The following is an 11,664-nucleotide window of genomic DNA, read 5'->3' as shown; positions in this document are numbered from 1 at the left end:
TTCCTTCCTCAAGCTGCTTTTGGTCATGATATTTTGTCAGAGCAATAGATACCCTAACTAAGACAATAGGCATTTTAAATAGCAAGAATCACATTACCTCTACATGTAGAATAGGTAGAAGATTTTGGTCTTCTAGGGTATCTATCTGTCTGACTTGGGATATGTTCTCAGGGGACAGAAAGGATCTGCAGCTGAGGCTCAGTTTTGCTTTCTACAAAGTGTCACTTAAGAGGCCAGTCTGGAGAGAAACTCGAGGAGATTCCTCTTTTGGAAAGGGCTATTTTGGGTGTGTGAGGGTGCTCTGGACATTCTTGTGGAGAATGTAGTTGAGAAGGAGAACCAGGGGAGAGGGGGAGTTACTGAGATGACTTAGAAGTGAGGATTGAACTCAGGAAGGCCAGTGGGGATAAAGAAGAGCCTAGCGGAAGTTGAGCAAACCCAGTGATCTAGCTGCAGAACAGACTTCAGGGCAGTGAGCACAGTATTGGGTCCCATTCTCTGAGGTCTTTGGGAACCCACATAAGCAGTTTGTCTACTTTCTTTCAAAAGTTACTTGGAACAAGTGAGGGTCTTACAGCTTTGGCCTTGCTAAGGATCATGAAGTGAGGCACTCTGTTACTAACAGCAGCTTGAATTTCTCTTACCCAAACAGCAAACAAGGGATGTCAGAGGTCAAGTTCATTTCTGTAAATTGGGCTTGAATGAATGGTGGCACATCTCACCACCAAGGTTTAAGAGCTCTGAGGCATATGGGACTCACTGCTGCTGTTGGGCCTAGCAACCATGTTGCCATAGCACCCGTCTTTCCAGCTGGTGACTGTGCTTGAGACTTTAGTTGTGTTGTCACTGTGCGTCATGTGATCGTGGCTCATCAGGACTCTGAAGAACATGATGCCTACTCCAGGGATTTTCTCCAAAGGTTCTGGATAGAAATTAGACTGCAACTATGCTGACGACACCTTAGACCCTGCAGGTGCACATGAGTAGAAGGAACTGGCCGCTCAGAACTTTTCATGGGCATGACATCAGGCAGGGTAGCCTCCAAAGCTGGGGTTGCCTCTCAGAATCTTTCAGAAGAAAAGCCAGCCTGGAGTGCTGGGCATTCCTATTTCCTACTTTATGCTGGAGACTCCCAAGATTCTGGGAAACCCCACAGCAGCACCTGGTTCTCTTCCCAGGGAAGAATTCCTGGGCCTATCAACATCTGACATTTGCTGAGGCAGTAGCAAGAGATAAATAGTGACAATGTGTGGTTAGACATCAGGGAGTTTGAAATATTCCCCTCCCTGGGAATGGGGGACAGTGGGGGACAGTGGGGAGGGGAGTGGGGGCATTTTAATGCTGTTATGCAAGTGCCATGAGAGAGAAACTAGAAAGCTAGTCCAGATGGGTAAGAGCAATGGGCTTAGGAAGTGACCTCAGAGCTTGCTCTGGGACTGCTGTGAAGAGGGAACTGTGGCCTTGGGCTCACAAATCCCATGTAGGGAACCCTAACCAACTCCTAGAGGCTCAGGACCTAGAAGAGGGGTAATTAGAAGCTATAGTAGCCCCTGTTCCTCTGGAGCCATTAGAGAGACCAAACCAAGTAGTAAGCTCCCAGTCCTGTTGACACAGGGCTCTAAGCGTGTTCCTCAGAGACTCTGCCATATCAGGTGCGCCAAACTTTCAGATGCTTGTTCTGTCTAGGTAAGAGAAGTTCCAGCCGACTCCAGTAACAGGGATGCCTTACTTCAGGAACCTTAGCAAATCTGAAACTTTATAAATCTCAATTGTTTCAAGTGACTTTTGAAGGGAAGTAGAAACTGTTTATTGGGGATCCTAAAGACCTCAAAAAGTGAGACCCAGTATTGAGATTGATGCCCTGTTACCCATCCTGCAGTAGGTTGCTAGGAGCAGGACCACAAATTTAATTTTGAAGTTTGTTGTATTGAAAGAGCACAGGTTCTGATTCATAGAGGCCTAGTTCCTCTTTCAAACGGAAGCCAGAGGAAATCAGGTAGGAACCTCTCTCCCTGGTGCCGCTGAGCTCTCGCCTACTTCCTCCCAAATCTGGAGCTCAGGACTGCCCACTTCTATTCCCACATAGCTCCTGGTTCTGGAAGAACCCTGTGTAGAAAGCCCCCAAGGATAAGGTGACAATGGGACCATGGCTAAGAGAGGAAATAGTGTAGAGTACCCTCTCTGCTCCCAGCTGCCATCATAGAACACTGTCCCTTGCACCTTCCTTCCATTCCCCACTGTACAGAAGGACAGAAGGGATAATTCCTGGCAATGGTCTTTGCATCCTTGTAACCTTCTCCCACAGGATGAAAAGGGCATCATACAAACACACCATGTGATTTCCAACAGGTGGTCTGCAGGGGTTAGGTGCAGGCTGTTACAAAGCCTGTTTGTGTTGGAGGCAGAGTGAAGTTCATTGACTAGTGTCTTGGGAGACTGTATTAGTCAGTCTGGGATAAATTCTGCTGAGTACAAACCACTGGCAATCCTCAGTGGCTTCTAACCCCAATGCTTCATGTTTTGCTTAAAGTGTTCCCAAGTTGGAGCTTGGGCTCTCATTTTTGCCTTCACTCCAAGATGCAGACTGGTGACACAATATAGAGGCACAGGCTCCTCGCAGAACTTACAACAGGCTGCACAGGTCAGCCCTTTTACTTATGCAACAAGATACATGGCCATTCTAGACTTTAATCCTGTGGGGAGGGGATGCTACATGCCACAGGCTAGTGTGAATTTTACAAGAGGGACACTGATTCTAGGTAGGAAAGATGCAGAAGGCCTGAAACACTGGCAGTCTATCATTGCTGGCACAGGAAGCCACCCCACCTTCCCTGAATATCATCAGAGCCTACTGAAGATCCACCCACTCAGCTCCTCCATTCTGGCATAGGAATCTCTAGGCCTGGTACTGCTCCTCACTCCTAGTTCTAGTCAAGAGAGTGGGGTGATGGTAGTAGCTGCGGGATTCTCCAAGGCTTGGATTGAGCCCTGGTGTGATTTCCAACAGGTGTTCTACAAGGTTTAGGGCAGCAGGATAGGTGACTGGGTTCCTGTAGCTCTTCATCTATATGTAGCTCTTTTGGTCAGAAAACCTGAGTTCAAGAGATGGCGCTGAAACATCGGCCATAGGCCCATAGACGCCACTGTGGCACAGGACAGAAGAGTCTAGGCATGAGCAGTATCTTTAACATAGTCTTATATTTGGAAAAGCAGATTTAAAAAACACTTGAAAATACAAGATAAAGTAATGGTTACTTATGTAAGTTTTAACCTTATATTGCTTGGCCATTTTTACATATAAATTATTGCTTCCTACTTTGATAAATACACAGCACAGTCATATATACAGAGGCAGAAAGCATGAACTATGAGAAATCAAACACTGTCAATGGCAGTCTGGTAACTCAACAAATGTTTCATATTTACCAGCTCCTATAATGGTGGAAAACTACGAGATGTAGTCCCTGAGAAGTTAGGTAGATGCCCGGACTGTGGGCTTTCTATCTTCTAATTGTTATCCCAAGCTGACAGCATCATGGCAGTCCTAAGCAATGAGATGTCCAAAGGCAAGAGTCCTTGTTTCTGGCCATTGATTTCATCCTGGTATTTAATAACAGTGTAATAAGAATACAATAAATAGGCTATGCAAATAAATATTACTCTGCTAAAAATGCTTAGTATATACAGCTTTGCTTTATACAGTAGTACATTTCTTCTGACTTTTTGGCAAATTTCAAAATGTGTTCTCTCTAGAGCAAAACTGGCTCACTCATTACTGAGTGGGCTGAAATTTCAAGGACGTGTCTTTGAAGTTGAGAAGAAATTCTATGCTGGACAGCTACAGTGGCCCTTGTCTTCTAAACTTAATGATTTTCCCAATTCTGATAAGCTTGCATGGGTTGTGCCATTTGGTTCAGGCTTTGCAGTACATGTGTTGTCTGTACAAAACCACAGGGCTGGTGCTCCAGGACAAGAAGTCTACACAAGCAGCCACATATCTGTATTCCCACTTCCTCACTCAGATGACTGTCCGTCTATAAAAATACCTCCCTACAAACTAGGAGGGGTAGAACTTTATTCTCAAGCCTCTAAATTCAAAGTATGTGTCACACTGCTTGTTTGTAGATACTGGAGCAGGAAAAGGAATTTATTCTCAATGCAATTAAGGATACTAAAAAGGTAGACTGTGAGTTATACCGTGTGCTATGGTAACCATTCGGCAAGTTCACACTTGGAGGCTGTGGAACATCTGCAAATGTGTGTGCAAATCCTTTGAAATGTTTGGAAAGTTTGTGACGTTCCCTAGATGGACTTGTAATCTGACTCCGGTAGGAACTTGCAAGCAGAGCTGCTTTGCAGGAACAGAATCCAAAGACCCACAGGACCCCTCGAGGGCTGTGCTGTCAACAGAAAGAGGCCAAGGTATCACTCACTGAAGATGCCAATTATACAGGATCTACGGAAGGAATGGAGATTCATGAAAACATCAAAATCCAAAGGTAACTGGAAGGGACCTTAGACATCTTCTTATCCACTCTTCTGGGACAGTAGCACTGAGTCTGGAAATGCCTTGGAGGCTTTCGAGAAGGAACCGGGTTATCCCACGCATGGGAGGGCAGACTCCTGTGGACCCCATACAGGGCTTGGCTTCCTTAGAAAGAGCTTGGAAGCTGATCATTCTGAACTTTTCTTTTAGATTTAAGACTCTACGAAGCTTCTGAAGTTCCTAAATCTGCTGCCTGAGAAATCCCTAGAAACAGGTGTTAAAGTTGAGAAGGATTTAGAGATTTTTAGATATTCTGGAGACAGGATGGGAAAACAATCGCATCTGCCTTTTGCTTTGGAGGGAAAAGCAGCCTCACCCCATGCTCTCCAGGGCTATTCCCATTCATGTCCTGCAGAACTCTCTAAGTGTGCTAAGCATGATGCAGGGAGGTGTGGCTTGTGTAGCCCAGCTGATCAGAGACAGACAGTGTTCTACTGAAATAGATCTCCATCTACAATGAGTTCTAAAGGGAAAACTCTGCTTGAAGCAATGTAGAGCTAATATTAATATACACAGAACACAGACAATATCAAAATGGCCTGGTAGCCCAATCCCAGTTGCTAGCTTGGAGGGAAGACATGCATGTTTGTGCTATAAGTGTGTGCTGCCCTTAGAGGTTGTGCTTGTCCACATGTCAGGACAGCCTGCTCTCCCTGGTTCTGTGGCTCTGGACTCGTGCACCGGCCCTCAGACCTGTGAAACATTTTATGAGTGAATCACCCTCAGTTGGGGTGTTTCTATATATCCCTTTAAGTTTGTAGGGCTGAAATTTTATGTGCTAGATCAGATGTAATCTCTCTGAAAGCTCTACCAAGATTTCCCATATGGTTCCCTCTAGCAGTGTCTCAGGCTCACTGGTCCCAAGACCAGAGAACAGCATAGCTCTTAGGAAGTCAGGTGGCAATGAACATAGCTCAGACCTTGGTAATGAGAATGGACCAAGTGCTGAAGAGAGTAGGAAGCAGGTCTGTGTGGACACAGCTCTCTCCCCTCCCCTGCCTCCCAAGGGTGTGAACAGCATACCCATACTCAAGACTGCTAATGGACAGACTGAATACTCAGCGGGGACTTGCACACAGTGAAGGAACTAGTATGTAGCTCATGGGAGAGCAGGCTTTTTTTTTAACCACAAGCTTTTTGCTTACTTGAGGATTCAGGGAAATCCTCTAACCAGTCCTTGAGAATTCCAAGAGGTCTTATTTGGTATATGAGGCCCAATTTATAAAAACAAAGAATAAAAGGTAAACAGCAAAGTGCAGAAAGACTCTGGTTTTGCTTGGGAAGTAGACTACGGGGCTCTGACTCTCCGCATGAGTGAGACTTTAGGCATCTCTGGATACTTTTCAATTACTGAGTCTAGCAAGCTAACTGTTAAGCCTCATATACTCAGCTTCACTCATCCTCCTTCACAGGCTGATGTTTTGTATCCTATAGGCAGGGAACCTGGTGGAGTAATGTCAGACACCAAGGCTCGACCAGAATGCAGAAACTAGAAATTCTGTCACCCCAGTACGCTAACACTGAGCACCCATGATCCAGGCCCTATGTTTTTCTGAAAATGGCACTCAGCAACAAGAATTTATGTAAAGAAAGTTCATAGAAACCAAGCAATGTCAAGCTCCTTATTGGATGAGAAACCCAGTCTACCTTGCTCACAGAAGTACATCAATGGTACAGAAACTAGTTCATCTGTGTATACACTGGTAAATGATTGTGGATGCAAAGAAGGGTGTGCCACGCATTTCTTATTTGCACAGAAGGACACGCCCTTCAGGGTGATGTTAAGTTTATAGCAACAGAGGCCTCTCTTCTTCCTAGGACATCTGGAAATGCCCTTGCTGTCCACAGGTGTTCCAGTCTCTTAACAGCCAACCAGTAGTAAGGTGACCAGGCAGAGTGACAGTCGCCTCCTAATGCTGGCACCTCATAGGCTGAAACTTGGACTGGAATGAAATCGTCATCATAAGGAAGACCTGTTCCAAGGATGCTCTGACTCCTGTCTTGTTCCTGACAGCAGTAGGGGGTACTCTCCCGCTTCTGGTGGCTGACATCACTTCCTGAACGTGCTTTTGTTGGTTTTCCTGTACTTGTCTCATGGTATGCTGATAAAACTCAGCAACCTCTTTTCTTACAGGAAGCAACATGCTGAATGGAGGCCTTTGCTTGCTCTAAGAGTTACAGATGCAGGGCAGATTGGCATAGCTCAGGCCCGAGGTTCCAGCCTGTGAGAGAGCTCAAACAGGGCTTGCTGGCTGTCGATGACATACAGGTGGTTGACATAGGACTTCAGCTCTGGCTGCTCCTTTGGAGACATGTCACTTCCTATTTTTCAGAGGGAAAAATGAACAATGAGTGTCATAGGAGCAGAGGTGTCACTCTTAAATGCAGTAATGATGGTTTAGAGTAGGTTATCTCCAGAACGGCTTCCTCGTCTCAAGATGAACAGCTACAGCTCAGATCATGCAGGCTGACTCGGATTTACTGGATAGTCTATTTAGAAGTCACACTGTTATCCTTTTACAGATTCGGACTCTGAAGTCACATAAGTAAATGGCAGAGCCAGGATTCGAAACCAGGCTCCGGTGGTTCCTGAGCGAAAGTTCCCATGCCCTGGTTTGATGTGTTACATCAGCTTGAGACATCAGCATCTGAGCATAGTGACTTACTAAGTCATTTATTCATCTGCTTATTTTTATTTTTGATCTAGTACACTTCTGTGTCCTTATATTTTGGAGAAAAAAAAAAGGAGCACATACCATAGAATAGATCCTTAGGAGTGGGTGTAGAAAAAGCAGGTTCTCAAAGTATGCATGTACATGTGGGCTACAGTATACCCAGGAGGATAAGGCAGTCCAAGATAAAAAGCCAAAGGCCACAAGAGAGACTACGTGTGCGCCATGCTTGGGATGGACAGCCTTCATAAGGCTCCTGAGATAGAGTGCATGGACAATGGACGAGCCTGACACCACAGGAGAAGGAAACAAACACAGCCCACACTGAGGGAGAGGAGAGCTGACTGGGTTCACGGAGTTTACAGGAAGCTGGCCCAGCAGCATTTGTGAGAAAAGCAGTTTCTCTCTCTTCTATAAAGAACGTACTTAACAAGAAAAATAATTTAAGGATCTGTCACAGCTAGCTTGTAACTCTTGGACTCCCTGGTCTCAGCAGTAACATGGAAGCTCAGAATTTTAACCATGACTGATAAGCTTTGTTCTGGAATACCTTTCTGGAAGACATTATGAGAGTGCTTTTAGTTTGGTAAACACTAGCTGGCTATACAGATAAGTTTGTCATTAGCAAGCGTTCGAAAGTCATCATGATGAATAGCCCTGGCAATCGCAGCCGACCCTTCCGTGGCACTTCATAGTACATAACTATTTTGAGTGACATTTTCTTATTTTATCCCACATATTGATGTTGGCAAAGAGGCTCATTGAAAGAAACAGTTAAAAGTAAGGCAGGCAATTTAGTTACAATGCTATTTAAGAATATATACAGTGGACAGTTAAGTTTCTCTTTTGTTTTGGACTGTGCAGTCTTTCTGGTGAGAGGTAGATTCAAGCCAAACCAGTAGGACCCTCCTGCCCATATCGGGAACAGACTGTTGATGAATCCGAGCAGTTGCTTTAGAATTAGCTGAATATTTGGTGATCACTTTGGCAGCAAAGGATGATGAGAGAAATATGGCTGCATACTTGTCAGTAACACATCTGAAGGACCCTTTGTGGCAACAGTATCACTCTCTATTATGACTGTTGTGCTGATGGACTCAATGGAAACTTACATAAGAACATACCAAGTGATATCAAATAAAATGAATATTTAGATTATTAGTTTTTTACTAATAATCTAAAAATTTTCATTTTTTACTTTATGACACATATAGGAGATTCAGTTCCTAATTGGATACTATAGATAGCTATGAGCAGAACACTATAGGAAAAGCATTGAAAGGATGCACACCAAACAGTTAGGCAAACTTTCTTTGGTAGGAGGCACTCGGATTCTCTATATACACTGTATTTTTTTTTTTTTTTTTTTTTTTTTTTAGATATAACAAAGATGTATTACTTAAGCTCTACTTAACACCAGGTTGTTCATCTTTGATTTGTAATCATTGAACTGCATTTATTTATTTTATTTCATGTATCTATGTGTGTGCCTAAGTGTATGTATGTCCATTTTGTGCATGGAGAAGCCTTCAGACATAAGAAGAGGTGTGAAATCCCCTGGACCTGGAGTTATGGATGGCTGTGAGCTGCCACGTGGTTGCTGGGAACTGAATCATGGTCCTTACAAGAGCAGCATGCACTCTTAACTTCCAAGCTATTTCTCTCTAGCCCTTCCCCCTCCCTTCTCTCTCTTAATTACTATTTCTACTTGTACAGTCAGCACAGGGCAGAGCAATGGGCTGGAAAAGGAAGCCAGGATATTTGATTTGACAGTAGGCTGCGTAAGTAGCCTCCTGAGTCTTGGTTCTGGGCTCAGCACATACAGGGCTAAGGATGCCTAGCTACTAGGACCAAGGCAGGACTCTGTCCTATGGGTGAAAGCTACTGCTACTCAGTAAAGGCAATATCTTCCCTTCCTGCCAGTGCTAATTCCATTTAAATATAGGATAGATACACTGAGATTCAAATTGGGGAAAATATCCCTGCGTATGTAGTCTCAAAGAGGATTCTATAAAAGTGCTAAGAAAAATACTTTTCTCAGCTGACAGACAGCTATAGATAGGAAATTTGGGTTGAAGAGAAGGAAATAGTGGAAGGATATTTCAGGAACCTAAGGAACCTCATTTCTATCAAAGCAAGGAAACTAGGGGCAGGGTCTAAACTCCTAAATAAATCTGAGGGGCTGGGTAAGTAAAAGGGGAAAGGGTGGTGGGTCGGGGGAGCTTTGACTGTTTGAAGTCAACCAGGACAGTGAAAACTCTTGCACAAAGGGGACAATGATCTACCATATCTGTGTGACTCTACATCCCAAACATGCACTGACAGAACACAATAAAAACCTAGAATACGAATAAAGTATGTACATTGGCACATACACATCATAGTTGAAGTGTGGGTTCATGAAATACTTCTTAAATGGTACAGTCAACATCACTTTGAAGCCAGGGTGCATCGTGCCCCAAGTCCAATTACTCACCGAACTGGTTAGTCCTGCAGTGTCTCAGGGTTCGGACAGTGTCTGCAATCATGTGCTGAAAGACAGGGGGAGCACAGAAACAGAAGGGTCACTTACTGATGCCAGAGAACCTGCTGGGATAGGTAGTCTAATCTCTCTGGGTATAAAGCAAAGAGCTCAACTTGGAGCTGGACATGACTTTAATTGATTGAATGAAGAGTAAATTATTCAAGACTATTGATTTTGTGACTACAAGAAGAGTGCCTCCCGAATAGTCAAGGTATTCTAAACCACAGGAGAATATGTCATCTTTGAAGCCCTCCTCCCCACCCCACTCCCCGTTTCCTATCCACATGTTGCCTGTGTTTCCCCGGCAGGTAAGGTGTTGCCTTTTTGAGACCTCCCTTCCTAGGGTACAGCATACTCTGGGTTATTATCATTGATGGGACTTTTGCCTTCCTCCTAATCAGAAACCACCAGAGGGCTTTGCACACTCAGGACACAGGCTCTCATGTGTTCCACTGCCCCAGTTTCTACTGGGCGGGGATCAAACCCAGGGACTCTGGAATGCTCAGCTGGCAACTCTACTAACAGGGCCACTTCCATGTCCTGAATGGAGGCTGATGGTTCTGTGGACTCAAGGGCTCCAACAATAGCAGGAAGTAAGGTATTCACGAAAGCAGAGTGTCTTCATCAGTATTTTACAAAGGCTGTTCTACTTCTTTTTTTTTAAATTGGATATTTTCTTTATTTACATTTCAAATGTTATCCCCTTTCCCTGTTTCCTCCAACCCCCCTATCTCATCCCTCCTCCCTCTGCTTCTATGAGGGTGTTCCACCAACCAGCCACCCACTCCCTCCTCCTTGCCCTGGCATTCACCCACACTGGGGCATTGAGCCTTCACAGAACCAAGGGCTGTTCTGTTTCTAACTTACATTTCCTTACTAGCTTTAGTATTCTAACTTAGTTTCTTTCCTTTAGCTCCTCGCTGATCTCCAGACAAAGGTTATCTGGAACGTGCATCTTTTGTGGGGAGGAGACCACGCTTAGGTCTTATGCATATTAGATAAGTAAATGTTTGAGCCACTACAACCCCAGACCCTTTTCATTTTTAAAATTTCTAGCGAGTGTCTCATCTACTTGCCCAGGTTGGCCTAGAACTCCCGATCTTCCTGCCTCAGCCTCCTGGATAGCTGGGGTGACAGCCCTACACCCTCAGACCTGGGTGCAGAAGGTCCATACCTCTCACACTGCGCCCCTACAATAATCCTTTAGCTCACTCTGCTACATTTACTTTTCCATAATGGTTTTGGAAGAAACCAACCTCTTCTCTGGATAGCTCCTCCTACATAGCTGTCAGAATACACTCTAAGTGTCCTTGTCACAGTGGGTCCTATTCTCTGGAGAATGACAGAAACTCCTCACTTTGTTTCATATCAAACCCCAGATATTCCACTATTCAAGGATTAACATTCATTATCTGGTCCTCCAAGCACCATCTTCATAACCTGCCTGCACAGGCCAGACACTGAAGCATCCACAGATGACAGTCAGTAAATTATCACTAAAAGAATAATGCTAACGCTCGGATCTTCTCACTTGCAGTCCAATGGAAAGACAGAGGCAGTGCCTGAATCGACAGTCTGATTAAGTTACCCTGGCTGCAGCTGGGCTAGTTCGATGCTTCTCCTAAGCAGAGACTTCAGCAGGGGTAATGATTATGGCAGCACTCCAGGCGGAAATGGGACCTGACTCACGTCTGTGTGAACGCATTGTTACATTTCCTTCCCCAAATTCTACCCCAATTCCCAGGACAGATTTTCATTGTTACAGTCTCTGGCGTCACGCTGATTCCTATCCTGTGCCATTTGTACAGCTCTTGAAAGGCTGGAGCTGATGTAAGGCTCGATGCTGTGCACAGCACTGAAATCCAAGTCCTGATTCTCATCTCCGGGTTTTTCTGACAGGGAGGGAGGCGGACACTGTAAAA

General features: G+C 44.7%; 1 protein-coding gene across 2 annotated transcripts in view; it reads right to left on the bottom strand.

Annotated features, from left to right (window-relative positions):
- The window catches only part of Rapgef5 (Rap guanine nucleotide exchange factor 5), a 241,593-nt gene that overhangs the window by 4,895 nt on the left and 225,034 nt on the right, over window positions 1–11,664 (bottom strand). The window contains exons 25-26 of one of the 2 annotated variants that reach the window (XM_031357407.1): window positions 9,695–9,749; window positions 3,180–6,868 (exon numbers count right to left, since the gene is read on the bottom strand). In XM_031357407.1, coding sequence (XP_031213267.1) covers window positions 6,750–6,868; window positions 9,695–9,749 — 174 coding nt within the window. In that variant the 3' untranslated portion in view covers window positions 3,180–6,749. Of the gene's footprint in view, window positions 1–3,179; window positions 6,869–9,694; window positions 9,750–11,664 lie in introns of those variants that run through there. The other variant, XM_031357408.1, reaches the window with a different exon arrangement.

The sequence above is a fragment of the Mastomys coucha genome, unplaced genomic scaffold (assembly GCF_008632895.1).
Source record: "Mastomys coucha isolate ucsf_1 unplaced genomic scaffold, UCSF_Mcou_1 pScaffold6, whole genome shotgun sequence".
Classification (NCBI taxonomy): domain Eukaryota; kingdom Metazoa; phylum Chordata; class Mammalia; order Rodentia; family Muridae; genus Mastomys; species Mastomys coucha.
This window is presented reverse-complemented; position numbering and strand designations above follow the sequence as displayed.